This window comes from Lipomyces doorenjongii (assembly GCF_038497915.1).
Source record: "Lipomyces doorenjongii strain NRRL Y-27504 unplaced genomic scaffold V1508scaffold_11, whole genome shotgun sequence".
Taxonomy (NCBI): Eukaryota; Fungi; Ascomycota; class Lipomycetes; order Lipomycetales; family Lipomycetaceae; genus Lipomyces; species Lipomyces doorenjongii.
Genome location: NW_027118078.1, coordinates 60,949 through 88,292, shown reverse-complemented (window position 1 = coordinate 88,292; position 27,344 = coordinate 60,949). Strand labels below are relative to the sequence as shown.

The window sequence follows — 27,344 nt, the reverse complement described above, 5'->3', positions numbered from 1 at the left end:
CGCTTTTGTGACTGTTCCTGTTTATAGTTTACTGACATACTGAACTGCGATGCATATACCTTTTGAAAGTAGATTACATTCTCTATAATTAATGACAATGAATATATACAACTCAATCCCATCCTTCGTAATTATACATTTTATAACAGATCAGCCGTACGAATCCATACGTACACCAACATTCTAAACAAGTACGGCCCACTCTATCTGCAACGAGGGTCAGTTCACAATAGACGACAACGCGTCCGCGAGGACGTCGAGGCCCGTTTGATTATCTTCAGCCTGCTGTTGTGGTCGCTCCTGCTGTTGCTGTGACGAAGATGGAGCAATTGGAGACTGCCGCGGCGGTGGTCTGGCAGGCGATGACAGGTGAATTGGATTCAGTTGCTGCGGAATTGGTCGACTCGGATGATATTGTGTCGGTGGGATTAAAATCTCGTTGACGTGCGGTGCTACGAATCGCTCTTGCGGCGAGGTTATGGAAGGGATTGCCTGTGTGTGAATGATCGGTGGAATTTTTGTCGACATCGGCGAGATCGTTGTTGGCTGCGACGAGGCCGGTGCTGGTTGTGTGAACGGGAGAACGCCAGACGATGCAAATTCCGGACTACGGATCGGTGGGAGCACAACAGGTGCAAACGGCCTCTGCAAATACGCTGGGTGTGAGTGCGTTTCGGCTGGCGCAGGCGGAAGAGTGAGCGTAATCTTTGGCGACTTTGCTCCATTCGCCATCCCATTTACCTTCGGTGGCTTCGCAGTAACCTTAATAGTCCCATTCGCTTTTTCAGCAAGATGTTGTTCCGCAAGTTCCCTAGTTTTAGCTTCCTGCTTCAGTCGACGTTTTTCTGCTTCCCGCTTGCGTTCACGCTCGCGACGCCGGGCACGATCAGCCTCGCGTTTACGCTCCAATTCGCGCTCGCGCTCGCGCTCTCTCTCTATGCGAACACACCGGTTGCAGACAAATTCTGCTTCTGCGATCGGCTCTTCCGCGTCCACAGTGTCCTCGCGCTTAACGTCGACGTCTGCAGCTTCCGCCTCCATCACCTGCCGACGTGCCTCTGATTCTTCTTTTAGCTGCTGCGATCGAGTGCTTTCTTCAAAACGTCCGATTTCGTCTCCAACAAGGTGGTCCACGTGCATCCAGATATCGCACTTTCCACAACATACAGACAGCTCCCCGTCGTCATAATTATCCCCAAATGCACCACACACGCAGTCGAAATACCAAGTGGACGGATTCAGCCGCGGATCATACGAGTTAACCGAAGACGGCGTCACGGTTCCCTGCAAGTGCATCCGATCCGACTGCCTTGTCGACCGCCGCACAAAGTCACTCTCCTGCGACTCTTGCCGCTCACTTCTAGCCGGGGAGGATGACATAGCTTTAACAGGAATACCTCCAGCCGCCAACTTGGTAGCCTGCTGGGCCGCCTTCTTCACAAGCGCCGCTTCCTTCTTCTTCGAAGCCTCGACAAGTTTATTGTCCCGCGCGTCTAATCTCGCCTCACGCTCTTTCTCCAGCATCGCCCGCCGCCTGTTCTCCGCTTTCTTCCGCTCGCGCTCATGCTCCGCTTCTTCTCGCGCCGCACGCAGTTCTTCTTCCTCCTTCCGTCGTTGTGCAAGCGCATCCACACGGCTCGATCGTTTCCGATTCTCATAAATCCGTAGTCTCTCAATTTCCTTTAACTTCGTTTCTTCATCCTTGATTCGATCTTGTTCGAGAGACTCAATGACAGGCATGATCTCGGCCTTTAAAAATGCGTAGAATTCGCGCTCTGGCGTCTTGGATTTATCACGCGCGGTCTTGCCTAGCAATGTAAAGAACGATTGCCACTGTTGGTACGTAGCGCACACGCATTTCCATGTTGATTCTGCGTCGCGGGACAATTCCAATAGCTCGCTGTAGTCAATGTCGCCGTTTTCGGGCTTGCCGTCGACCTCTGGTGCCGGCGTGTTCTCGTCGTCGACAATGCGGGAATCGTCCCCCGTGCCGTCTTCATCGTCTTCGTCCGCTGTGTCGACTTCGTTGGTGCGCCGCCTTTTGGATCTCCGAGGCGTCGAGTACGACGCGAACTGCCGTTTCTTCCTGCGCCCTTTTGCGGCAGCTTTCTTTGGCTGTGGAGCAGGTTCGGGAGGAGGGTCGTGCCGGCTGTAAAGTCTGTTGTCGTCTAGGAGGTAGTACGTGTTGTCCTGGGAGTCCCACCCGACCGGATCAACTCGCCACGGGATTTCCTCTGATTCCTTAGTCGTGTTCATGCGTTCGCGGAACCGTTCAGCATTGTACATTTGCCATTCGCATAGTTGATGGAGGATTTTGATCTGACGGTATTAGTACAGGTGTGTTACAACAACAAAGCAAGCATGCATACTTGATCAAACACGTCCATCTCGTCGAACGCGAGAGGATCCTCGTCGTCGCCGAATGGACAGGCTAGTGTTGGCGCTTTTTGTCGGTATTGTCTCCGGGCGTACTCGTTAAATTGCTCAAGTCTGCAAGCATTCCAACGTGTCAATAAAAACCGTCACCTAATTAGCAAAGAATACGTACGTCAGGTTGCGTTGACTCGATAAATTCTGTAAGAGACGTAGTCGGATTTTGGGGATTAGGCTCAGTGGCGTCAAGCCGAGCAATTCTTTTTCGAGCGCCTATATCAATGCCGTCAGCACATGTTCCATACGATTCGCAGAGCACGAAAACACAAAACTCAAGTCCGACCAACCTCGATAGTGACATCTTCGTCCTCCATCTTGATGGATGGCTTGAACATAAACAGCCACTGGAACACCGCGCTGAACTGCCACATGTTCCGAATTTGCTTCAATTGGGTCTGGACTTCTGGATCTGTGACTGTGTCGGCCGAGTTCATCGCCGCAAGTGCGGCCTCAACCGGTCCCAACTGTTGGCCCGTCGTGGTAGCGGAGACGGGTGAACTGGTGTTTGTGCTTGCCATCGCAGCTGAGGTAGGCACGCGTCCAGACAAGGGGAGTGCCGAGGGCCCGCGTGTTCGCCGGGCGAGATCTGCGTATCGAATTTCGAGAGCGCTTGTGACGTGATGTCCAGTCTTGAAACGCGTTCGCACTAGTGCACTTGGATGTGAGTTGTAGTATTTGAAAGCGGCAAGGTGCTGAATGCTGCGCGGTGATGATGTCCACATATGGCTTCGGGAGTTCGAGATGGCGTTGTAATCCTAACCCTGCAATAGCTACGCCACGGTGGCTAATCGCTGCGGATGGAAGCGGCGGTGCAGCTCGGCGATTTTCCCACAGTGCGGCAAAGGATCACTCCGATTAATGCCCACATCCAGGTAATATCATCAATCAATTCTGTTCAACAGCATAGCTATTGCTTAGGTTTGATGTCTCAAGTAACTGCTTCTCAGTTGCAGTCGCAGCTGCAATCACAGCAGCAGCACCAGGCCCAAGTCCAGGCTCAGCTCCAGGCGCAGCAGCAACAGCTCCATCTACAAGCGCAACTGCAAGCTCAGCAGCAATCCCGCGCCAGTTCAACGACAGGATCAACGACTAACGACGATGAAGCGAAGATATATACTTGGATCCTAGAACTGATGCAGGGACCGTCGCGTGAGCAGGCTTTGCTCGAGCTCTCGAAGAAGCGTGAACAATTCGACGATCTGGCCTTGATTTTGTGGCATTCGTACGGTGTGATGGCGACCTTACTGCAGGAGATTGTCGGTGTATATCCTGCGCTCTCTCCGCCTACTTTAACATCTACAGCATCGAATCGGGTATGCAACGCGCTTGCGCTCTTGCAATGCGTAGCGTCGCACAATGAGACGAGAAACCTGTTTTTGAACGCGCATATCCCGCTCTTCTTATATCCGTTCCTCAATACGACATCGAAGACCCGACCGTTTGAATACCTCCGACTGACGTCGCTTGGTGTCATCGGGGCGTTGGTCAAAAACGATTCATCAGACGTCATCAACTTCCTCCTTTCGACCGAGATCATCCCTCTTTGTCTTCGCATCATGGAATCTGGCTCGGAGCTATCTAAGACTGTCGCTATTTTCATTGTTCAGAAGATTTTGCTAGACGACACTGGCCTCGCGTATATCTGCCAAACCTACGAACGATTCTATGCTGTTGGCACCGTGCTGGGCAACATGGTCGCGCAACTGGTCGAGCAGCAGACTCTCCGCCTGCTAAAACACGTCGTCAGATGCTATCTCCGCCTGAGCGATAACCCCCGTGCGCGCGAGGCGCTCCGGCAGTGCTTGCCAGAGCCGTTACGTGATGCCACGTTCAGTCTTGCATTGCGTGATGACGCGACAACTAAACGGTGCTTGACACAATTGCTTGTCAATCTCGCGGACAATTACGACTAAACGACATTAAGTGTCGTGAGGCCGAAAAGTGTGAATTTCGTATGGAGCTTGGGATTGGATTCTTAAGACTACAGGACTAGAATGTGTCAAGGATTGCATGCATTTGTTATTCTGTTTTGAGTTTGTAACTATATGTATTGTGTACGGGACGATTTGTATATATGGTGTGATGCGGCGGGTCGTAATGTAATTGTATGTATTTGTAAGTATTGTACGATGTGGTGTGTTTAAGCTGCCCTTTTGGCAGGATGAGATGGTTTACTTAAAGGCCTAGGTATTGTGGAGCACTGATCTAGTGAATACATATGTATGACGTTATGATGTCGCGAGTGGCAGACGGGATCCATCCATATGATTAGAGTATTGAGCGATAATCAGGTGCATTCCGAGTAATAGAAGTTGACCAAAATTGTAAATACTCGAATGGCGTCTATTTCGTACAGGCTACAAGTCGGCAATAAGGTACAGACACTTCTAATTACCGTATAAATGATTGACGGTAGAACAATTAATTCAGGTTCAATTGATTTCTGCACTCTGCATCGCCCATCAGAGTCAGAAGCTACCCTGAATATACATTGGTTTCACCTACATGATGGAACCGAATTGACGCTGTTTATCTTACAGTGCGAAGCTTTGTTGACGATATCAGAATCAGTGGCAGGAAATCGAATATTCCTAGAACCTGATATGATCAGCTTTGATCGGTAATTACCAGAAAATGTCATATGACTGTAGAATATTTTATGTACAATATGGCCGGATATTGCAATCCCAAAAAGATTAGTGATTCGTGACCGTTGATCACATTGGTATCACGGCAGCCTCGCTCCGATTGCATCGTAGTAATGCATAAAGTTCCAGGCTATTTTGCCAAAAGGTTGGGTGTCGCGAGAGGTTAAAGTTGTCGACGTGTCGTCTTTGTCCATTCTATCCAACAGGAGCGCAATCTTTGGGACGACTCCTACATGCAAGGCCCGACGACCGTGATTCGATGACGACAACGGATTTCTCCGACAACAAGAACCGTATTCACAAAAACTTGAAAGTATATAAATAGATGTTGAACTGAAGCCACGAAGCCACAACTTGGCGAAGCGGTATTGTATGATATAAGCAAACCACCCACTTTGCCGCCTCAATTGAGCATGACGATATTCATTTACTGTAACGACCAATGCTCTTAATTACTAATTCTTGTCAGTGTTGTAAGTCTTCTCAGTTGGAAGATGTACAATCTTGAGGATAATGCAGTCCTCGAGATTGCTTCGGTAGTCCCGAGAATCCCGGCTTGAGAGTTTCCCAAAAACGCCTATGGCCCCAAAAAACCAAACACCGCGGGGTTTTGCAGCCGCCCACAACGGCCGAAGTCTTATTAGTTAGGCTATCTGTGCGCCACTCAATTCTCGAATGTTGAAGCAATTCGAATGGTATGAGAAGATCGGGGGCCACAACTGCGGAGCAAATGTGATCTGCTTAAAAATCCTAGACGATTGGATCGACGCGTCATGCTGAATCAAACGTGTTTGTGATAAACACGCGCGATACGGGGCGAAACGCGTCGCGTAATCACGCGGACGGGGTGGGCCGGACGCGTTCGAAACGCGCAAACGGCGGCGCGGCCGCGGTGGGTTAGAGTTCACCGATGCGTCGGACGCGCATTGGCCGTGCAGCAGACTTTGATAAGGATGCATCGTGGGCGACGCTGATTGGCTGTCGAGTGCCACGTCTCTGTCGCCCGTAGAAAAGTGTTAGTCATATTCGCAACTCTCAGTTGTTCATTCGTCTGCGTGACCCCTGTGACCTCAATTGCACAAACATCGTGTGCATTCTCTTACAACGTTCGCAGAACTGCTCTGACTCATAAGAACCGCACGCGCACACCGCGTCAAATTTTTTTTTTGCTCTTCTGTTGTATCTTTCCTGCGTCCAATTTATCCCCATTGAGAATATTTAGAAACATTGTCAATATGGCTACTTTCTAAGTTATTCTCTATTCCGCGTCATCTTACTCTCGGTCAATCGTCTCCAGTACCAGAGTATCAATAGTCTAGACCTTCCGGTCTCTTCCCTCTCCACCACCTTCTCCAACCCCAGCTCTCTTTAGCTCAAGCCTCAGGCTTCGGCACCTGCAACAAACCTCCGCGTTTACGCATTGTCTTTTCAGAACCCTCAACTTCTCCCTATTCAATTTGGCCAGACATGGCGTCCTCCTCAAGAGCCCCGCGACTTACAAAGTCAGCACGAACAAATATACTACAATTACCTTTTTCAGCAGCAGCGTCTACTGAATCTCCAGTCGTCAGCGACTTCCGGTGTAGCGTCTTCGAATAATTTGCTTCATATTCCTGTGCAGCAGCACAATTCCCAGCAGCTTACTTCAGCTAGCTTTGGCAACCACCCATATCAGCAGAGTGTCAGTTCTAGTTCGTTATTGTCTTCTTCAGCTCCCGCCGCATCAGCAACCTCGTCAAGCGGTAATTTAAATCATACTTCCACCGTCGTTTATCATCCCACACCCACTATCAACCTTAGTCGCATAGCCTATCTTCAGCACTTATATAAGTTAAACAACAAAAATATGGTTCTTTCGTTAAAACAGGAGGACGACTCCAGCGACATTCGCTTCCTTGCAGGTCTCGAGGGTGCTAAGGACTCCGTCCAAGCACTATTTGGTGATGATGATATGTTCCCCGATATTGTTTCCATCCCCGTCGAGGATTTGAGCGGCGCCTCCTCTGACGATTCTTCTCGTCGATCAAGTGTTCTCTCTACCCCTCAGTTTGTGACCATTTCTCCGGAAGAGTTGTTCGCGAATCCACCGTCGTCCATTGATCCGGCCTCGAGTCTGCTTACCTCTCCTTTTGATTCACCGAATGATTTATACGAAGCCTCGCCTATGTTCGATCCTCGTGATGTTGGCAATCCTGATCAGTGGTCGTCACTCTTTGGCGATGTTTCCCAACCGATTCCACCACCGCCCGCACTTGCGCCTCTTTCTGATTCTGCGGTACCAGTACATGGTGATGGTCGTAGAATGGTTCGTCGGTCTACTTCGGTTTCGGTATCGCCAAGCGAGTCACCTTTGCCGGAGGAGCGATCAGAGTCTCCAGAAGGTGTTATTGTCGCAGCCGACGGTTCAGTTGTGGGTATCTCAGAGCGTAAGCGGAAGCGAGTCACTTCTCAGTCATATTCTCGACGCCCTCGTGTCGAGCCTCTTCCGCCAATTGTTGTCGATGATGCCGAGGATTCTGTTGCTGTCAAGCGTGCCAGGTATGCTATATAACCTTCAATTCTAAATGAATTTCGTCGTCCTAACGTTTGACATAGAAACACTCTTGCTGCACGACGGTCCCGCGAGCGGAAGATGCTTCGATTGACTGATCTTGAGCAGCAGGTGGATGAGTTGACTCGTGAACGTGAATCAGCGCTGGAGCGTATCAAGGAATTGGAGAGTGAGGTCGCTAGGCTACGTGGTCTGTGATCTGTTGGTACTTTTCAGGTTGGGTTGAATTGAGGTTTTATACAAAAGTTTGTGCTATGATTTTGTTCTGTTTTGCAACTGTTATAAGTGTAATGTGCTTCGCGATTTTTCATGGCAGCGTTTGATGATCCAAAAAAATGAGTGCTAGAGGTCAGTTTATGTGGAAAATACCGCTCGAGATGAGATTGTTAGGCTTTTCTGTTTTTGTTGTTGCGCAAAAAGTATTCCCGTTTAACTGGGTGATTGGTATTAAAAGTGTCATTGGTTTATGGATGGTATACGATTTTTGACTTACATAATTAGTTCTATTTAATGATGTCGTATTATTAGAATAATAAGTTATGACTAGATTGAATTAATATTCACTTTGTACTTGGAGTCCATGGCTGCATACTAGTAATGTTTGGCGTACGGAATCTCGAAAGAAGGTAGTACTACTGCTGGAACTAACGCTTTGGAATATATCTCGTTGCGTACTTCGACGACCTCAGGTACTGACTGCAGGTTGTACCCTTCTCTTTTACTAAAGATCACTAACCCTACCACAGTTGTAGTAGCTCATGGCAGCTTGCGTGTAGTATCTACCCTCTTGCTCATTGTCTTGGTGACGTGTAGTCACCTGTGTTTAGAATCGGCTCATGCCACGATATACAAAGTCTTAACGGGCGTCGAAATTTCGGCGTACAAAGGAATAACTTTTGTCGCAATTTGGAGCAGGTATGTCGGTTTGAGTTCTGTTTGGCATCCTCCGACCACATATTGTACAACTATCTATATTTCGCGCTCTCTGCTACCAACATAAACAGATTAGACATCGTGCTCGTACACAGAAATAGCTGGGCTTGTATGCTGGAAAAGTACACAAGCATGCACTTGTATCAAAACACAGCACGTCACAAGTCCATGCTGCGCTCATACTCTGTATCAACCATTCTGTTTCGTCTTTTAGTAACCGAAGTAAGCTGAGCTTCTTGCTTTGGACTGGTTGCAACCGTAAACCACCAGGGTTAGATGGATTAGAATTTCGCAGCAGAGTCAGGGTACGGGTTCAAAGATGAGCCCAGGCCTTTGGTGTCATCAGAGCACCGCAGGGGCGAGGCACATTCAAACTTACTCTATATCCATAGGGTAGATTCGATCCCAATAATATTGCGCTATTCTCCTGAGTCCGCGTTAGGAATTTTCTTTTATTGTAATTCGAGTGCAGAGCGTCCCTAATCATTTCGCTTGACTGTCGTTTGTGAAACGGGAGTGCAGTGACCGACCAGGATCGGCTCGACCGTTGTTCCGTTGTTGCGACTCATCGTCGGCAACACAATATTGTCACCACCACATTCGAGGTGGTGTTCCGCATAGACAATAAATTTGAGTATATATCGGATAGAATAAGGTATACAAAAGGAATGATGCCGCCAGCAATTTCGCTGCAACCCGTTGGTGTGCCACCGTCTACTTTCGGCTCGCAACTGCAACAGCAGCAACTGTCACCGATCCCTGCTCCTACTCATACGCAGGTCCCGCCGCAACTGCGTCGCGCTCATACGACGACGTCGTCGTCGTCATCGAAGCGGAGAACCCTAGGAGATTGGGATTTGTTGAAGACTATTGGTGCGGGTTCTATGGGCAAGGTCAAGTTGGCTCGGCATCGGATGACGGGCGAAGTGGCCGCCGTCAAGATCGTACCTCGATATGTGCCAGAAGGTCAGCTTCATTCCCATAATCCTAAATATCTACATATATCTCGAGCATCGGATAATGAACGACACCCTGTGCGCCGTGACGAGGCTACAAACAAGTCGAGCTCAGATGAGTCCAAGGAAATTCGCACCATCCGGGAGGCAGCCATTGCGTCATTACTTGACCATCGATACATTTGTGGAGTACGTGAGGCCATGGTTATGTCACACCATTATTATATGATCTTTGAATACGTTAATGGTGGCCAAATGCTAGATTATATTATCTCGCATGGAAGATTAAAGGAAAAACAGGCACGCAAGTTCGCAAGGCAGATCGTGTCCGCGTTGGATTATTGCCATCATAATTCTGTCGTGCACCGTGATTTGAAGATTGAAAATATTTTAATATCGAAGAGTGGGGATATCAAAATAATTGATTTTGGATTGAGCAATCTCTATTCTCCGCAGTCTCTCCTGAAGACTTTTTGCGGGTCCTTGTATTTTGCGGCCCCAGAGCTATTAAACGCGAAGCAGTATGTTGGTCCTGAAGTCGATATCTGGAGTTTTGGTATAGTGCTCTATGTTCTCGCTTGTGGAAAGGTCCCATTTGACGATCAGAGTATGCCGGCTTTGCATGCCAAGATCAAGCGGGGGCATGTGGAGTACCCAAACTGGTTGTCAGCAGGTACGGAATTCGGTTTTCCTAATGAATCTTTCGTCATGGTACTGAACTGAATTAGAATGCAAGAATTTATTGTCGCGAATGCTAGTTGTTGATCCAAAGGCCCGAGCGATGCTACCGGAGATCATAAATCATCCGTGGATGCTGAAAGGATATGATGGGCCACAAGATTCATACATTCCGAGTAGACGCCCTCTTATGCTGCCATTAGATAAAGATGTTATTAAGGGCATGCACGGCTTTGAGTTTGGTTCCGATGAGCGAATAGAGGCGGATCTAACATCAATTATCGAGTCACCAGAGTATCAAGCCGCATGCCAGGCATGGTACAAGAACGAAGCCAATACCACTTCGAGTGGGCATTTTAACGGATTTTTGTCGGCCGGATCGCAGTTGTCGCCCTCATTTCCGTTTTTCGACAGCAACAGTAATAGCAGCAGCCATACGTCGTCCAAGAAGAAGTCAGCATTTACATTTGATTTTTATAAGCGCCGACAGTCCAATGCTTCGTCCTCGTCCTCGCAGGAGACACTCAGCGATGGAAAATTGCCTGATCCAACAAATGCATATCACCCGTTGATTTCGATATATTATTTAGTCCGGGAGAAACAAGAGCGATCGAAACGACGTCCGACGCTCGACTCTACCGGTTCAGCATTGTCACTTCCGCATGCTGGATTTTCGAGTACGTTTAGTTCAACGCTCACACCCAGCACTTCGTTAACATCTCAAGCGATGTCCAAACGCGCAGCAAGACTGGAAATTCCTGTTATTCCTGTTCCAGAGACTGCCCATACGCACAATCAGCCCTCTCGTACTATGTTTCCGGGTCGGTCACGCAGTGTTAATCACGGTCACAGTGGATACCGACGTCACTCCGACTCGAATCTCTCGACGTCGCCAACTAGCGGGTCTGAGGGGCCGCAACAGAGTGGCACAAGGCAGCATATGATCGATTTGCCTCCTATTCCATCTGAGGGTACTAGCCCGGACGAAAAGCCTGGATCAAGACGAATCACGATTAATACGGCTGCCCCACCTGTTGAGTCCGATACACAGTATAGCGGCGCTACTCCCACTAGTCCAAGCTCCCGTCGTGATGGTATATCGCTGGGTGGTATTTTCAGGCGCTTGTCCACAAGACGGAGTCATAGATCGAGCAACGCCAATGCCGCCGGCGGTGGATTACAACCGCCCCTGAGTCCATCAGCTGGTTCCGGGTCGTCAGATGATGAGCGACCGCCTCTGCCGACTATCAATTCCTTCTCGGCACAAGCATATGAGGATCTTCCAGCGCCACCACCCCCGCCTTCGCATCCTAATAACCCAGGTGTGACCTTCAATCAGCCTACTGAGACGCGAACCGGCGCTAGTAAGCAGACATCGTCTGGAGCACCTCAAACTTTCATTCGGTTTGAACGTCTGTTTTCACGTGCGTCGAATCTTGGACGGTCCACTTCGATTTCAGAGGGCACGTATAATCGACGGATGAGTCGCGGAGGTTGAAGATCAATAACCTGGGGCTGCAAATTAGTCAGACAGAGATATAAAAATGGTTTGGGATTATTTTCAAGTTTTTTTGATCGAATCGGGCGCGACGGTGTTGCTTTGGCTTTTAATGCTCAATTTAGTTCATTTTATTGTTTCTGTGGCTATAATTGGTATATGTATTTTGCATATCTGTTGTCCTTATTCATCATTACATTTTAATATTTACTTGGATCATTATGATGTCGGGATATTTTGTATTAGCTGTATTGCGACATTGTGCATATAATAGTGTGTTGATTTTCATGAATGTCGCAAATACACAGTCATTAGTAGCCAAGAGAATACTCTATGTTTTGTTTGGCAGAATACCCGTCGTACTTTCATGGGTTAGGGGTCCTCACCTCAAAATCAGTGGAAGTCTACTGGATGATTATTGCCTTATATCCAGGGATGCCTCATGAACTGAGCTTGTCCGGGCCTGCACTCCGGCACATTGGAATGGATCGATAAAAGTAACGAACCGTAGCATATGTTTGCAGATTCAGTTAAGATGTCAAGGAAACGCCCCTTCTCAACCGCACAACCTGCGTCGACTAACGAAGCGGATTCAATATTTCTGGGTACGCCGATCGCGGAAGCGGACCAGAACCTGTTTGCGCCGGTCTGGAAACAGGAAGCCAGGGATGAACGTGGTCGCAAGAGATTCCATGGCGCGTTTACAGGAGGCTTCAGTGCTGGTTATTTTAATACGGTTGGATCTAAAGACGGTGAGTTTTATATTTCAAATGTTGTGCACTTTGGGCTGAGGCTAACAGCAGGCAGGATGGACGCCGTCGACGTTTAAATCGTCACGGACGGAAAGAGCTGAGAAGAAAGCTCTTCGGCCGGAAGATTTCATGGATGAAGAAGATTTCGCTGAGCAGCGCGCGGACGAGAGACTTGTTGCTGCCGCACCATTTTCAGCTGCTACTTCTTCGAAAGTTGTAGAGGCCGGTGTGCAGGACATTTTACGTGGCGCACCAGGTGTTGAGTCTGTGGGGTATGAGCTACTGAAAAAAATGGGATGGAAACCTGGATTTGGTATCGGCGCGCTGAGAAGTCAGGTGGTTGCCGGACGGAAAGTCATGATGCCGCCTCGGGCTGATGAGACGGCAACGTCTGGGGTGCGGTTGACGCGAAAAAATAATACGCATGGATTGGGTTATGATAGCAACGTGCCGTCGATGCGACCGAGTGACGAGACGGGAGGTGCGAGAGGAGCATGGCCGGCACCAGGATCGATTAGCACAAAGAAGAATAGTGGTATTGGTGTTGGCGTCGTTAATGAATACGACGATGGCGATGAAGAGGATCCTTATGAAATCAAGCCGATAGCGTATGACCGCGTCCTAGGGTCAAAAAAGCATAAAGCACTCGGTGGTGCCTCGAAGCATACATTCGTGTCAAAGAATAGGGCAAAATTAGTTTCAGCGTCGTCAATTTCAACAACTACGACGACAACGTCCAAGCTGAAAAGATGCTATGATGGGCGGCTCCCACTTTCGGGCTTTTTATTAGTTATCAGTGGCTCGTTAACCAGTTCGAGCATGTTGACAAATGAGAAGGAATATGCTCCGCCTTCTATTCCAGAGACGTACATTCCGGGAATTTTAATAATGCACGATCCGAAGACGCTTATCACACCTGAATTGATCGCAGATTTTGAAAAGTCGAGAAAGCCATCATCGTCACTACAATCATCCTCCGCACCCCATCAGGAGCGCCTATCCGCATCGGAACGATCTCGCATTCTTGGGTCCGCACAGGACCATCTCCAAGGGAAGTCAGTCTTTGACTACATGACACCTGCACAGCGTGAAAGACTGGCGAAAGTTACAGGAAACCAGCAATTACCACCTGCTAAGTCTGAAGTTGGCCCATCCTCAACACAGTCAGAGCGCAACTCTGGTGAAAGAAACGAAGCGGCATTATTGGAGTTGGTTCCGACGATCGACAAGCATCAAGCTAGTACAGCATTGTCGGCCGGGTTTATGCCGTATGCAGATGATAATGAGAAGCGGGTACGGTATATCATATATCTAGAATCGCAATCGGGCACGCGTCCTGTTTCCGACTTGTTGGTATTCTCGAAATCTGGCGATTCCGACACTGCTCCTGGAAAATTGAAAGTGGAGGATTGGATGCGCGAATTGAAGGAGTTCAACAAAGCTGCAGGATTGTTCCGTCCCCTTAAAGGAATGCTGGCAAACCGATTTACCTCAAGCGCAAACGCGTCTACCACCAAGACGTCCGTTGTCGAGGATGAGAACACAGTTCTCTTTCACGGAGCTGATCTAAAGAAAGGTTTTCCAGATCGAGAAGACGTAAGCGCCGCGAAAATGGGGATGTATGGGCCTCTGACGAGACGCGTGAGTACTTGGGCGCCGAGCAGCTTGCTGTGCAAACGATTTGGCGTACGGGTCCCTAACATGTCAGCGGTCGATGTGTCAATCGCGTCTGCAGAACTCAAGCCCTCGGCACGCGACAGACTGGAGTTACTTTCCCACAATAAACTGCTGAATATCGCAAAAGACGCGGATGTGAGTGAAGAAGTCACGAAACGGCTCGAAGTCCAGAATGTGAATGCCGGGGGAGGGTCAAAGATCAATGCCGAGGTCAACGAGGCGTTGGAACAGACGAAGGCTCCACGCGATTTGTTTTTAGCAGTGTTTGGGGATAGTGATGTTGAAGACGAAAACGTGTGATCTCTTAAAATTTGTAGTATAGGGCGTTGAATGGTTGTATACAAGTCTGATAGGGTGGTTTGGGGTTTTCAGTATATATGCTTTATAGCAAATATTCTCCTTTGCGTGGCCGTTACTAGCTTAGAGACCATGGTGTTCTGTAAGTTTTTTTTTCAATCTCAACGAGAATCGAGAGAACCATTAAGGAACCGCCCGTGGGACGCGTTTCCAAAGCAGATCAAACGCGTACGAAGGTGACAAATGTGGCTGAAAATGCTTCAAGCCACTCAAGGAACGCGTGACTTCCGCGTTTGGGTGAGATGAAACGCCACAGAAACGGTGGCACAGCAAGCCTGAGGCAAACAGCTTCCCCCGCATACAAGAAAATCCAATCACGTCGTCAAAGTCGACACCCATCTAGCCGCGAGATTTCTTCGATATCTCGCGTAGTAATTGTTGCTCACTTAAGTCACCCAATATCTTGATTTGCCCGACCTCTCGCTGTGGCAATAGAGATCGTACGCGGCTGCTGATAGGATGGCAACGCAGGCACCTACGGCTCTACAAGCGAATCCGAAGAACCGATCAAAGCGGATTTTAATAACTACGCACTCATTCCCCCGACACCATGCGCCGTTGTCTAGACGATACTCAGTTCTTTCTAACTCGTCGAACTCATCGAACTCGTCAAACAAGTCGGACTCCTTCAACAGCGGTGTGACAAATCCGTATCCGAATACAGAGTCTTTTGAGTATTACAGCAATGCCGCCAGAAGTGAATGCCGCCATGATTTGCTGCCGCACGAGATCCAGTCTTCGTTGGTCCAAGTTGGAATGAAGGTCAGGAAGAGTGTGAATGAAGGTTACAAGCTGCCGTCTGTGAATAGCAAGGAATGCGGTGCGACACAACTTGCTGAACGGGCCTGGAGTGATTCGACATTAGTAAACCCGTATGTGAACAGTCCTCATTTCCAGTCGGTGGAATATGCACGTGAGAGACAGTTTGGAGTGTCGAAGAAAAGAGGAAGATCTTTGGATGAGGATGAATATGATGGGGAACTCGACGATGGCGTGTTGTCGGATTCGGACACAGTCGTCGATTATGATATGGTCCGGGCTGAGTCTAGCGACAGCGATTTTGTGGATGCACCATTTCTACTGCCAAGGGATGTTGTTATGTCTATGTAGATTGCGTCGACGTGCGGAACGAAACTTGAATTGCCGATATTCGGCAAAAATAAGGTTACTGCCTGTGTATGATATTCAGTTACAAGGAAGAAACGGGAAACTATGCGTGATGAGGAATTGTGGGAATTTTTTTGTACTATAACTGTGGTGTTTATGGTATTGCCGTCCTTTCCTTGCTTATTGTCATGGGCTCATACTATCTATTTATATCTATGTCTATATATGTCCTCTATTTCTCTTAATGATAATATTCAGTCATAGTTGGCTTTGATTTGTCTCCATGTGCGTAACAGTCGGTTTCTATTGCGAATGGAATATTTCAACACCAATTAATCGTTGAATATAAGTTTTTCATATTTCTCTTAAGTCACTCCAAGTGTATAACTTGAGATTTGGGATTTTAATCACCAAAAGCTGCTCTCGAACTTGCATATAAGGTATCCCCTAGCCCAGATCCCACGTCCCAAGAAAAATTTAGGAAATTGAAACCTTAGTCCTACCGAACATAAACAGGCCGACACATCTTTTGAGAGATTTATACTAGAATTCTTCAATTAATATTGGTAGATGCTATTGAGACACGTTATAGGTGTTTACTGTGAAATATCCAGCATTGATCCCTAGGTGTTGCTTTCGTCAGAAGCCCGAACTTGATTGTACCAGTCTCTAGCAGTATCGACTACAAGGGACCGACACTGCGGACGAAAAGTTCGATAATTCGGCAAGAATAAGCACTGATCTACTTTGAAACGGATTCTATCGCATATCAGCACAGCTGCTGCAGCTACATCCAGAGTACTCCGTTGCGGCAATTGTGACGTTCCGCCTTGAAGGAGCAACGACGGAGGATCTGGAACTGTGCACACAGCTATAGAAATTTGACCACCAAATTGAATGATCCTTAAACAGTAAATCTGTTACATAGCATACGCTCAGCATGTCCTGGTCACCAGAAGTTCAGTACCTCCAAGAGCTGCGGCAAGTCTTCGCCGAGTCTTTGTCCAAGGACAACTACGCTCGCGGCCAAGCGACTGGCGTATGTGCTATCCCGCAATTGCACGAGTTCGCAATAGTTACTGAACTTAGAGTTTGCTGACAACGGCGCAGATACTCGAGGAGGCGCGGCGATATAGACCTGATCTGAATAATTACCTAGTTCACATATTTGTGAGTCCAACCACGGACGAGGAAATCAACTTACGCGCGTCAGCCGGCCTTATGCTGAAGAACAATATCCTTACTCAGTACGATCGTATCGAGGGCTCGGCAGAGATGCTTGCATACATTAAGGAGAATATTATCGTTGGTTTGACACAGCCAGTTACGATTATCAGGAATATTGCAGGTTCAGCAATCAGCGCGCTTGTTGCACGAGGCGGATTTAAAAAGTGGCCAGATGTGTTACCAAAATTGCTAGCTATTGCTGAGTACGATAATGCTATGGTTCAAGAGGGTGCTTTGAGTGCTTTGTCGAAATTGTTTGAAGATTCCGGGTACGAATTAGACAAAGATCATGAGGGACAACAGATATTGGAGTTCATGATGCCACGGTTTCTTGAACTCGCGATGTCGCCATCGGCAAAAGTGCGGGCACAGAGTATCATGTGTTTGAATCAGTTCATTTTACGGAAGACGCCGGCTTTGTTTGTCCATATCGACGTGTTCTTGGCCACGCTGTTCAGATTAGCAGTTGACCCGGATCCGAATGTGAGGAGAAATATTTGCACTGCGTTTGTCATGTTGTTAGATGCCCGTGCAGATAAACTCGTACCGCATTTGAATGGTATCGTGGATTACACCTTGCACTGCATGGGCGATGACGACGAGCAAGTCGCGTTAGAGGCCGGTGAATTCTTCTTCAGCTTGGCAGAGAAGCAAGAATTAAAGGACCAGACTTTAACTTTTCTGCCCAAGATAATACCTGTCTTGCTTAGATATATGGTATATTCTGAGAGTGATATAGAGAGATTCGAGAGCATGAATGAAGATGACGCCGATATGGAGGATAAAGCCGAGGATATCAAGCCGGCATATGCTAAGACGCGTGACGCTCACCACGCGGGAGATCAAAGTGAGAAGAGAGATCTCAATGGTATTCAAGTTGATGACGACGATGATTTCGAGGACGATGGCTTTGATGATGAGGACGACGACGACGATTTTATGATGGATATGTCGCCTGATTGGAATCTTCGTAAATGTTCTGCCGCTGCTTTGGATATATTCGCATCGAGTTACCATGAGAACATTTTGCAGTACAGTATACCAACTTTGCAGCAAAACATTGCATCGCCTGAATGGCCAGTCAGAGAGTCTGCTATCTTGGCATTTGGTGCTGTTGCCGAAGGTACTACATCTTTTCAATCCATTTACAATCTGGAAAGACTAACTATAGTAGGATGTGTGGATGGACTCTCGTCTTTCTTGCCCGAAGTCATTCCGTCTTTCGTTCAAGCGCTTAGTGATCCAATGGCGCCTGTGCGACAAATAGCGTGCTGGTCTTTGGGTCGGTACAGTACCTGGATATGCTTCCGATCAGCAGATGTCGGCTACGAAAAGGAATTCATTCCGGTTCTTCAAGGGGTAGGAAAATATGCATTCGGTCATGAACCTTTAGTTAACTATTATTTAGCTTCTAAAATGCTGCCTTGATAATAATAAAAAGGTCCAAGAAGCGGGCTGCAGTGGATTTGCGAATTTCACGGAACAAGCCGGAGGTCTGCTCATTCCTTACCTTGTATATATTCTCCGCAACCTCACGTTATGTTTTCAAAAGTACCAAAGCAAGAATTTCACAATTTTATACGACGCTCTGCAGACTTTAGTCGATAAAGTCGGATACGCAATGAAGAGCAAGGAGTACATCGATCTGCTTCTTCCACCGCTAATCGAACGATGGCAAAAGTTGAGTGACGATGACACGAATTTGTTTCCGCTATTGGAATGTCTGTCTTCCGTGACTGCCGCGCTGGGAGAACAATTTGCACCCTTTGCTCCTCCTGTGTTCCATCGGGCTATGACCATTTTGCAGAAGAACTTGATCTCATTACAGGAATCTATGAATGATCCTACGATTGAAATTCCTGACAAAGACTTCATTGTGACAACACTTGATCTTCTGGATGGATTAGTACAAGGTCTTGGCTCTTTAGCGGCGCAATTGATAAACCAGACAGAGTATCCGTTGATGCAGATGCTAATTATGTGTATGCGCGACCCAGTGAACGAAGTTCGACAGAGTGCTTTTGCGTTGGTTGGAGATATGGCGATCTGTGCGTTTGATGTTGTGAAGCCGTACGTTGCACCAATTATGACGGAGTTGATTCCTCAGATTGACTCTAGCGATCCAAGTTGTTCCGCTGTGTGTAACAACGCGACTTGGGCGGCTGGAGAAATTGCGCTGCAGCTCGGCGAGGAGATTCGGCCATTCGTCGGCCCGCTTATGGAAAAGCTTGTTGTTGTGGTTGCAGTGCACGGACATGTCGAGCAAACGATTGTCGAAAATGCTGCTATCACCATCGGTCGGTTGGGTATTTCATGCCCAGATATGATTGCACCGCGATTAGAAGCGTTTGCAGGATACTGGTGTAAAGCTCTGCGCATGATCCGAGATACTGAAGAGAAAGAAACTGCTTTCAGGGGAATGTGCAAGATAGTTGCGGCAAATCCTACAGGCTTAAAAGATTGTTTAGTGGATTTTGTTGAGGCTGTCGGTCTATATACGGAGCCAACTCAGGAGTTAGCTCAAATGTTTGCGACCATCCTTGCCGGTTACAAGAATCTGGTGTCTGATTGGCAGACTGTGATTATGAACAGGTTACCGCCGGAGGTTAGAGGGAGTATTAGTGGGAGATATCATGTCTAATGCGATTCTTTAAAGCGTTGTCGTGATAGCAAGTAAGCAATGGATGTAATTGAACTGATCAGAGGGGTTGCTTCATGATTGGGTTGTAAGCTAGCTAGTGTATTTAGAAGAGTCTTATTTATGACGTCTTTTTGTACGGACCTAGATGTATCTGCGCATGTGGATATGCTTACTTCATTTAAAATGGGGCCTGTTACCGCCTACAAATGGCAGTCGGCGTTATGATGGCATTTTGTATGAAGACTGACACATGTATAACGACGCAGTTGCACACAGCATTTGTTCGAATATTTTTTCCCATAAACACTAATATATAATATATCGTACCAAACACTTAATGCTCTATTGGAATTCGTCACTAAATATAGTATGCAATAGAGCCCGTGGGTAGTCGTCCCGGCGAAATAGATGGTAAAGTAGGAGCGTTGGCACCTCTCCGGAACTGTTAACGTCAAGCGTACTGAGTATGCAACAACCTTGCTGCACCGCTTGTGATATTCTCCCCAGTGCGATCGCAGCCGACCTTTCAGCGCAAAGACAGTGTACAAAAATTGTACTTATATCGCGCTTCATGTGAATTAATTAGGCAATACTAATAGCAAATACGTTTCGACGCAACCAGAGGTGGTGAACTTTATTTGATCAGAAGAAGGATCCCGATTAATCGGAGGCAGCGAGACCAACGCCAACGCTGCGAACCTTACTTTCTCACGTCTTCGCTCGGTTATTTATTAATTGAAAGTAATGGATGACGAGGAACTGCAGCAGTCGGCAGATCCTGTTGTGGAAATCACGCCAGCATCAGGGCCGCCATCGATACCGCCGTCACCTGCTCCGTTGCTGTCTTCTCCACCAATTCCGGAGTCATCTACACAGTCTTTAGAACCCTCGCGAGCTAATACTCCAACGCCGTTAAATAACTTTTCAAATGGACGTGTAAGTGGCAATGCTGATACCGCAAGCAGTATAAGTAGACCTGTCAGCACATCGCTTCAAGAACGAACGACACCATTCGAACAGGCCCTGAAGGCGTGGCGTGATATCAATTTCTCAGATCTCCAAAGGCAACTTGACAATCAGGGTCTTGAGATCGTCGAGAACCAGAGAGTTTCAGTGTTGGGACGCAAAGAACTCGCGAGCAAGACGAAGGAGTTCCGAAAGCTATCTGACGAGGAGAAGTTAGTAGAGATCAAGACTTTATTAAAATGTACGTATGAATTTTCTCAGTTGAAGTGACGCATATCTAACTGATTGGGAACAGCTTATCAGACTGAGATTGATAACCTTACGAAACGGGGGAAGGCCACCGAGAATGCCTTCTTGAACACATACAGAGTGCTTGCAGAGGCGCCCGATCCATACCCACTTCTCGAAGCAACGTTGGACTCATTATTGGCCAGTGACGAGGTTGCAACGCTCTCCACAGAAAATGCCAAGCTGAAGTCTCAGCTGGCGCGATACTCAGACTACGACGATTTACGCGCCAAATTACAGCAGACAGAACAGAAAGTAATCGATGTTTCCATACAGAAAGTCGCTGCCAAGGAAGCCGAATTGCAGGCTTTGCTAGATGAAAAGGAACGCAACTGGAAGTTACGCGAAGAAGATCTTAATAAGCAAGTTCACGATGCTAGAGAACAAGTTCGCGAATTACGAGCTACTCATGCAGTAACGGAAGCTAGACTTGTGCAGCATGAGCAGAAGTTAGATGAGGGCGTCGCCGGACGATTTGCGGAGGCAGAATTGATCGCGGCGGATCTCGAACGTGTTAATCTCCGAGCACTGCAGACCGAACGACGAAATCTTGAGCTTCGGCAGGAGTTGGAGAAACTCAAAAGCAGCTTGGGTCGGGATGGAGAGACCGGAGAACCTTTATCATTCGAAGACATCCGTGAATGGAAGCAGAGAGTCGACGATCTACGAGGCGAAAATGCTGCTCTTGCTCGCAAGATGGAGACACTGCGGGAGGATGCCAAGACTGCCTCCAATAAGGAGGGAAAGGCGTTCCATGCTCTTGAGCGCGAGAATACTCGGAAGGCAGAGGAAATCGAGGCTCTGAAGAACAAGCTGAAACGCGTGGCTGACTATGAGGATATAAAGCGTGAACTCGATATTCTGAAGGTGGGCTGCTTTATATGATCTAGCTTTGTAGTTACTGACTGTCAAGTAGTTCGTAGAATTCTCTGCGGAAACAGAAGAGGATGGTGAGGCCTGGGAGTCCAACAGTAAACAAGACTCACAGTCCGAATCGCTGGAGCAGCTTCTCTTAGCGCGTAACAAGCGACTCACAAACGAACTCACTACTATACGCGTCGCTCACGAGACCCTACAACAAGAATTCGCAAACTTGGAAAGCAATCTTAAATCAGCGACCACCGCTCTTGAGCAGAGCCGGGGCCTTAATCGGAAGCTTGAAGACGATCTCACCTCCCTTCATGAAACATCATCCGTCGGAAACCCTGGTGCTATGTCAATTGCGTCATACGCTCCATCGCGACGGTCCGGTCGTGGAACTGACACCGCTTCTTTGTTTGGAGGGTCACTTCGGTCTGGATTAACGGCTATGGTGTCAACCACATCCAATGACGAAGCAGCCTCACAGCCAGGTAGTGGCACACTCACTCCTCTCGGCATGAGGACTCTGGATCAGCACGTAGCCGACCTAACAATTTTGCCCATCATCACTCAACAGCGTGACAGATTCCGTGCTAGAAATGCCGAGCTCGAACAAGAACTACGGAGCGAATATGCCCGTATTACAGACCTTCGCAGTCAAATCGACGCACTACAGAAGGATAACGTGGCTTTGTATGAGAAGACCCGATACTTATCTACCTATAGAGGTGGCATTTCATCTGTCAACGCTGGTGGAAGTGACGTGTCTAGCAGTTATGGTCGAGAATATGAAGAGCAAATATCACCGTTTGCGCAATTTAGAGGTCGTGAGCAGGAACGGGCTTTGTCTCGGATGGGTCCACTAGAGCGCATTATATACGGTCTGACACGTGTTGTTCTAGCGAACAAGACATCCCGAAATTTGTTCTTTGGATATATAATGGGTTTACATATATTCCTGATGGGCACGATTTGGTATCTAGCATTTCGGGAAGTTGCTAGACACGAGAAGATCGCTACACCGGGTGCTGGGGTAGGTCCAGTTGCTGCCGTTATGGGCGGAGGAGACGCCACATTTGGCGGCGAGACTACTGCCGGTGATGGCTCCGGAAAGGAGGGCTGGGTACTTGCCGCGCCACATGATGCCATGTCCAAAGCAGTTGCTACGGCGACCAAGGTTGCCGCCGCTGCTGTCCAGACTGTGGCAGCGCAAGTCCACCAGGGTTTCCATGCAGTTGCCGGCGCTGTTGCTGAGCCTGCACCCGTTGCGGTGGGAGGTGCGCAAGCTGGAGGTTTCTAATAGACGGTGATCTAATGTTATGTCAGAAATGTAGATGGTTGGTGCGGGAGTTTGATCAAAGATAAATCTATTGGTAGATTGAGAAATGAGAGGAGCACACTATCAGAATTATTCCTTGTGCATAGTAGTTTGTATACACATACACAGTGGATTCAGGCACGATTAATAAATGGCGTGGATATGATGGTCAACAGACCAAATCATTTAAGATTCATTTTAGGCAAGTATATTCTCGCAGCCACATTCACTGCCTCAGCAACGGAAACCAATTGTGGCGCAGTCACAATGACGCCAACTGGAGTCCCTGAGTCCCGACTCCCGACTCCACAGTTTTACAGTCCTACACTCCTACACACATAGATAACAATATCTCTGATTTGCGGCAACAGTCCAGCAGCAGTACATTTAGGGTAGCCGAAATGAGGAGGTCACAACAAGAATATATGACAACAATATTTGTCGCTGGCATGCTCATCACGGGATGCTCCAACTCGCTATTGACCAAGTTTCAAGATAATCAATGCGTGGCAAACTGCAATGGTCCGGCGAGCGACAGGCGATATTTTGAGCAACCAGTCATCCAGACCTTCCAGATGTTTATTGCAGAAGCGTCCTGTTGGGGAATTGTATTTCTGCAGCAATTATACTTGTCATATAGCAGACCAGCGCGACTTGTTGCTACACCCGACACCTCGCGGGAGAGTGTAGAGCCAGACGCGTCGGAGGAGCCCGAATTATTGCTTTCCAGTGATCCAAATATCTCATTGCTGTCTTCAGCTCCAACGGACTCGACGAAGCCGATGCAGCCTATGCTTGACGGAAACAAAGTCTTTGGCCTGTCGATCCCGGCGTTCTGTGACATATGCGGAACTACCTTGATGAACGTCGGCTTGTTCTTCACGCCCGTTAGTATTTACCAGATGACCCGGGGTGCACTAGTATTATTTGTTGGACTATTCAGCGTGATCTTTCTGGGACGCCGACTGGAACTTCGACAGTGGACTGCACTTGGCGTCGTCGTCCTTGGAGTATTCATTGTCGGCCTCAGTGGCGTTATTTATGCACCAGATACAACTCCAGAGGGTGCTATTCCAGACGACACCATGAGAGAGCCCAACTCTTTCTTGCAGGTGGCATTGGGTGTCTTTATCATTGCCATCGCCCAAATCTTCACGGCTACGCAATTCGTCTACGAGGAGCATATCCTCCAGGATTACCATCTTGATTCTATGCGCGTTGTAGGGTGGGAAGGTATCTTTGGCTTTTTGCTTACTGGATTAATCATGATTGTCGCATACATTTTCGTTGGGCATACGGACTCTGGACGTGGGGGATATTTTGATATTCCTTCTGGTGCGGCTCAGATAGCTGGTAACCGCGCTGTCTTCCTATCATCGTTGATGATCATGCTCTCGATCGGAGCGTTCAATTTCTTTGGTATTAGTGTTACTCAGAAGATTAGTGCGACAAGCAGGTCTACTATCGACGCATGCCGAACGTTGGGAATATGGCTCATTTCGATCATGTTGGGATGGGAACAGTTTCGTGCATTGCAATTGATCGGGTTCGGCTTGCTCGTGTACGGTACATTGGTGTTCAATGGTGTGCTTTCACCGTATGTTTTGAAAAGATTTGATTCAGGACGCATTAGACTAGCAGACGAAGAGGACCTAGATTAATACCTTGGAAGTGTAATGACAGGGAGCAGAGTCGGACAGTAAGGAGTTTGTGCGACCATTTGTCTTGGTAGCCGAATCTTTTGGGTATATATCTTTGCATTATGGTATTGGGTTTAGCAGATGTTCTTGTTTCTATGGATTATTGATTATTTGTTCGTTCATTAATTGCGAGTGGCGTCCGTACTCTATAGGATAACAGAGATAGTTGTAGATACATCTTGATTTCTATACCCTCTCGCCTTGTGCCGAGTTCTATCCATATATTGACCACTGTTAGTCACATGGTGATCGTTATGATTGTCTTGGAAGTCATAATGCGTAGACTACGATGATACTATAGTACGCTCGTAGTTGGAAATAGCACACTATCAAGATTACTAATTCTTCGGACTTTCCGGGTTGAAGTTTTAATAGTAGGGCAATTTAGGGCCCGGCCCGCAGGTACAGTACTGTGATGCAATATGATCTCAGAGCTAGTGATAACAATGGCTGACACAAGAAGTGCCCCCCCACACGCCGAGCCGAGATGGGTTCTCGAGTCCTGAGTCTCGATGCCACAGGTGCATACTTATAACTGAATTGATATTATGTAGGCAAGCCATATGCATATCTTGTACTGGGAAAGCGCCTAATCCCATAAGACGATGCGTAACACGCGCAACGCCCTACGCGTGTAGTGTATGTAATTGATAACAAACTCATGTCTTATTGTCGTTAGCTACACTAATTGATACTGATGGTTATTTTCCGAAGATTGGGGTTAGTAACGTAAGCATGTCCGTTACTATCCCTCTCGGTCCTGTTCAGCATTTCTCTTTAGCTGTTACTGTTAAGTTAGACTTCCACATTAGACTTCAGCACTGGAACATATATGGAGCTAGCGTCAACTCCTGCAAGCACAGTTCAAGTCGCAAGTTACTATGATGATACTGTGGGCTCCCGACCGACGACCGGGTTGGCAGCGGTCAAAGCCGTGAACCGGTTAAAAAGTCGGTTCGGTCCGACGTTTCGATGGGTCCTGGGTCCGACATTATGACCCGGCACGGTTGCCCTCGAAAACTTGATTCAATCCGGTTATATTGTCTTTGGAGACCGTTGGACCGACTACGTTATTGTTACGTTAGAAATCCATTGCTTGTGGTGTACTCGATAGTCGATAATACATATAAATCGATATACGTTAGTAATGCATCTGGGTATGCTTCGAGATTAATCAGTTATTCTGTAATAATAGCACAATGGAAGATCGCGTCTCGCCCCTGAATAGGTGGCCCCCAATCAAGAATCGATGAAGACGCGTTCTCGACGCGTGAAACTGTAGTCAACTACAAAGATATCTAGTTTCAGGATTGCTATTGCATACTGATTAAAAATACTTGTAATATTGTTAACAGCATGCAAACTCCAATTTACCATTTTTTCGTCCACTCGTGTGCTCGGCTCCTCGTCTCGTCGCGTTACCTCGCCAACGGCCGGAGGAGCAGCTCAACGAGCACGACCCTGGATATGAGGCCCGCGCGACCAAAAGGTGCGGTATAATTTTTATTTCGTATATTAAGTCACTAATTTTTGCCATTGTAGAGTCATGAATGGTTCGCAAGGGCCTTCAGAAATCAGCTATAATAAACGTGCGCGTCTCTCCGACGCCGAGAGAGTCACAGACTTAGACGGCGCGCATGATGTTGATATGTATGATGGTAGAGACGAGGAAGAGGACGGACAAGGACGAACAAGAACATTGCGCCAAGTAAGAAATACTCTACTATCTTATTTCTTGAATTAACTCAAACGACGAAAGCGTTATCTCCGGCAAGAAGTTGCGTGAGGCAGGCAATTCTACGAATGCCGAAAATCAACCCGAACGAAAAAAAGCATTGTTTGGCAGTATTTTTCGAAAGTGGAAGTTAAGAATCGCGGAGTGAAGGTCTCGAAGGTTCGCTGCAGTATCTGTGGCTCGTTGCTACCTGACTCCTCAACCACTAAATCAGGAAGCTCAACGGGCAAGTACAGGCAGCATCTCAAGACACATGTGATCCAGAATTCTACAAGTTCTCGGCAGTCTATTTTCAATGTCGGCAACATTCTCCTGCGGTGTGGAAAAATTCCTTTCGGCCTGAAGTTTTTCGCATACCTCTGCCCAAATTTCGGCGAGCAGAATCTCTTCCTGACCTGGGCTGCGGAGAACTTCCAAGACGATTCCGAAATCAGAGGAATTCTCCCTGCTGCGGGCAACATGCTTATGTCGGCTTCAACGCGTCGGTCCCCGTGCTTATCTTTCCAACGCCAGTGTTCCTGGTCGGTTACTCGTGCTCGGCCGCGTTCTGCGTTCTGCGTTTGTATTTTTGGAATTTTTCTTATGCGCTTCCTGTTCATTCGTCGCGCGAAACAACTGCGATATGTCAGGAATGAATATGGACTTCTTATTCCTCCAGAGTTCGCGACGCAGTATGTTCCGCGGGATGAAGAGAGTGCCGGTGATGAGGCATCGATTGAGAAGACGAGGGCAATAGTTTACGGGACTGAGAAGTAGACTTAAATTTGCATTTGTGCTGTGGGTATTAGGGTAATCTGGAGACTGGTAACGGCTGGGTGCTTTTTATGCAATTGCATATTTTGTTAACTTATTAATAATTATGTTTTCAATACGATCAACACAAAGATAGAGCGCCATAAACTCAATTTGCTCGGAGAGAAAGCACGCGTCTGTTCAGATCACGGTAAACTATGTATTTGGCCGGTCAGAGCAACAAGCGGTGGTGAAATACTTAATATTAATTCTACAGTTCGGGCGC

General features: G+C 47.6%; 10 protein-coding genes across 10 annotated transcripts; 9 read left to right on the top strand and 1 right to left on the bottom strand.

Annotated features, from left to right (window-relative positions):
* Positions 1-56: 56 nt before the first annotated feature.
* Positions 57-3,135, bottom strand: V1508DRAFT_412934 (uncharacterized protein). The gene is made up of 4 exons (XM_066939696.1): positions 2,721-3,135; positions 2,549-2,646; positions 2,370-2,490; positions 57-2,319 (listed from the first exon to the last, which is right to left on the bottom strand). The coding sequence occupies exons 1-4, from the start codon at positions 2,949-2,951 to the stop codon at positions 220-222; spliced, it is 2,550 nt and encodes an 849-aa protein (XP_066797274.1). The 5' UTR covers positions 2,952-3,135; the 3' UTR covers positions 57-219.
* A 137-nt stretch (positions 3,136-3,272) lies between these two features.
* On the top strand, positions 3,273-4,759 carry V1508DRAFT_412932 (putative cell differentiation protein rcd1). The gene has a single exon (XM_066939695.1). The coding sequence runs from the start codon at positions 3,357-3,359 to the stop codon at positions 4,344-4,346; it is 990 nt and encodes a 329-aa protein (XP_066797273.1). The 5' UTR covers positions 3,273-3,356; the 3' UTR covers positions 4,347-4,759.
* A 1,725-nt stretch (positions 4,760-6,484) lies between these two features.
* V1508DRAFT_28367 (uncharacterized protein) lies at positions 6,485-8,008 on the top strand. The gene is made up of 2 exons (XM_066936528.1): positions 6,485-7,619; positions 7,677-8,008. The coding sequence occupies exons 1-2, from the start codon at positions 6,928-6,930 to the stop codon at positions 7,828-7,830; spliced, it is 846 nt and encodes a 281-aa protein (XP_066797272.1). The 5' UTR covers positions 6,485-6,927; the 3' UTR covers positions 7,831-8,008.
* A 1,225-nt stretch (positions 8,009-9,233) lies between these two features.
* Positions 9,234-11,697, top strand: V1508DRAFT_351063 (kinase-like domain-containing protein; the record flags this gene model as incomplete). The annotated part of the gene is made up of 2 exons (XM_066936804.1): positions 9,234-10,194; positions 10,250-11,697. The coding sequence occupies 2 exons, from the start codon at positions 9,234-9,236 to the stop codon at positions 11,695-11,697; spliced, it is 2,409 nt and encodes an 802-aa protein (XP_066797271.1).
* Positions 11,698-12,126: 429 nt separating this feature from the next.
* On the top strand, positions 12,127-14,796 carry V1508DRAFT_454459 (uncharacterized protein). Its single transcript, XM_066942580.1, has 2 exons — positions 12,127-12,449; positions 12,505-14,796. Exons 1-2 carry the CDS (start codon positions 12,212-12,214, stop codon positions 14,424-14,426), a joined length of 2,160 nt encoding a protein of 719 aa, XP_066797270.1. The 5' UTR covers positions 12,127-12,211; the 3' UTR covers positions 14,427-14,796.
* V1508DRAFT_412924 (uncharacterized protein) lies at positions 14,797-15,920 on the top strand. The gene has a single exon (XM_066939694.1). The coding sequence runs from the start codon at positions 14,943-14,945 to the stop codon at positions 15,591-15,593; it is 651 nt and encodes a 216-aa protein (XP_066797269.1). The 5' UTR covers positions 14,797-14,942; the 3' UTR covers positions 15,594-15,920.
* A 149-nt stretch (positions 15,921-16,069) lies between these two features.
* V1508DRAFT_412923 (armadillo-type protein) lies at positions 16,070-19,764 on the top strand. Its single transcript, XM_066939693.1, has 4 exons — positions 16,070-16,629; positions 16,701-17,940; positions 17,992-18,176; positions 18,226-19,764. The coding sequence occupies exons 1-4, from the start codon at positions 16,531-16,533 to the stop codon at positions 19,456-19,458; spliced, it is 2,757 nt and encodes a 918-aa protein (XP_066797268.1). The 5' UTR covers positions 16,070-16,530; the 3' UTR covers positions 19,459-19,764.
* A 438-nt stretch (positions 19,765-20,202) lies between these two features.
* Positions 20,203-22,873, top strand: V1508DRAFT_431156 (CASP C terminal-domain-containing protein; the record flags this gene model as incomplete). The annotated part of the gene is made up of 3 exons (XM_066941924.1): positions 20,203-20,665; positions 20,720-21,579; positions 21,629-22,873. The coding sequence occupies 3 exons, from the start codon at positions 20,203-20,205 to the stop codon at positions 22,871-22,873; spliced, it is 2,568 nt and encodes an 855-aa protein (XP_066797267.1).
* A 443-nt stretch (positions 22,874-23,316) lies between these two features.
* V1508DRAFT_351265 (uncharacterized protein) lies at positions 23,317-24,552 on the top strand (the record flags this gene model as incomplete). The annotated part of the gene is made up of 1 exon (XM_066936809.1): positions 23,317-24,552. The coding sequence occupies one exon, from the start codon at positions 23,317-23,319 to the stop codon at positions 24,550-24,552; it is 1,236 nt and encodes a 411-aa protein (XP_066797266.1).
* Positions 24,553-26,137: 1,585 nt separating this feature from the next.
* V1508DRAFT_437980 (uncharacterized protein) lies at positions 26,138-27,082 on the top strand (the record flags this gene model as incomplete). Its single annotated transcript, XM_066942160.1, has 2 exons — positions 26,138-26,299; positions 26,438-27,082. The coding sequence occupies 2 exons, from the start codon at positions 26,138-26,140 to the stop codon at positions 27,080-27,082; spliced, it is 807 nt and encodes a 268-aa protein (XP_066797265.1).
* Positions 27,083-27,344: the final 262 nt, after the last annotated feature.

Excerpts from the sequence above, each read along its gene's own strand:
- V1508DRAFT_412934 (XM_066939696.1), bottom strand. The coding sequence starts at position 2,951 with ATGGCAAGCACAAACACCAGTTCACCCGTCTCCGCTACCACGACGGGC. Across the intron at positions 2,647-2,720 it reads ACGAAGATGTCACTATCGAG|GCGCTCGAAAAAGAATTGCT; the intron begins GTTGGTCGGACT and ends GCATTGATATAG. Across the intron at positions 2,320-2,369 it reads AGATGGACGTGTTTGATCAA|ATCAAAATCCTCCATCAACT; the intron begins GTATGCATGCTT and ends TAATACCGTCAG.
- V1508DRAFT_412932 (XM_066939695.1), top strand. The coding sequence starts at position 3,357 with ATGTCTCAAGTAACTGCTTCTCAGTTGCAGTCGCAGCTGCAATCACAG.
- V1508DRAFT_28367 (XM_066936528.1), top strand. The coding sequence starts at position 6,928 with ATGGTTCTTTCGTTAAAACAGGAGGACGACTCCAGCGACATTCGCTTC. Across the intron at positions 7,620-7,676 it reads GTTGCTGTCAAGCGTGCCAG|AAACACTCTTGCTGCACGAC; the intron begins GTATGCTATATA and ends CGTTTGACATAG.
- V1508DRAFT_454459 (XM_066942580.1), top strand. The coding sequence starts at position 12,212 with ATGTTTGCAGATTCAGTTAAGATGTCAAGGAAACGCCCCTTCTCAACC. Across the intron at positions 12,450-12,504 it reads TACGGTTGGATCTAAAGACG|GATGGACGCCGTCGACGTTT; the intron begins GTGAGTTTTATA and ends AACAGCAGGCAG.
- V1508DRAFT_412924 (XM_066939694.1), top strand. The coding sequence starts at position 14,943 with ATGGCAACGCAGGCACCTACGGCTCTACAAGCGAATCCGAAGAACCGA.
- V1508DRAFT_412923 (XM_066939693.1), top strand. The coding sequence starts at position 16,531 with ATGTCCTGGTCACCAGAAGTTCAGTACCTCCAAGAGCTGCGGCAAGTC. Across the intron at positions 17,941-17,991 it reads ATTTGGTGCTGTTGCCGAAG|GATGTGTGGATGGACTCTCG; the intron begins GTACTACATCTT and ends TAACTATAGTAG. Across the intron at positions 18,177-18,225 it reads TCATTCCGGTTCTTCAAGGG|CTTCTAAAATGCTGCCTTGA; the intron begins GTAGGAAAATAT and ends ACTATTATTTAG.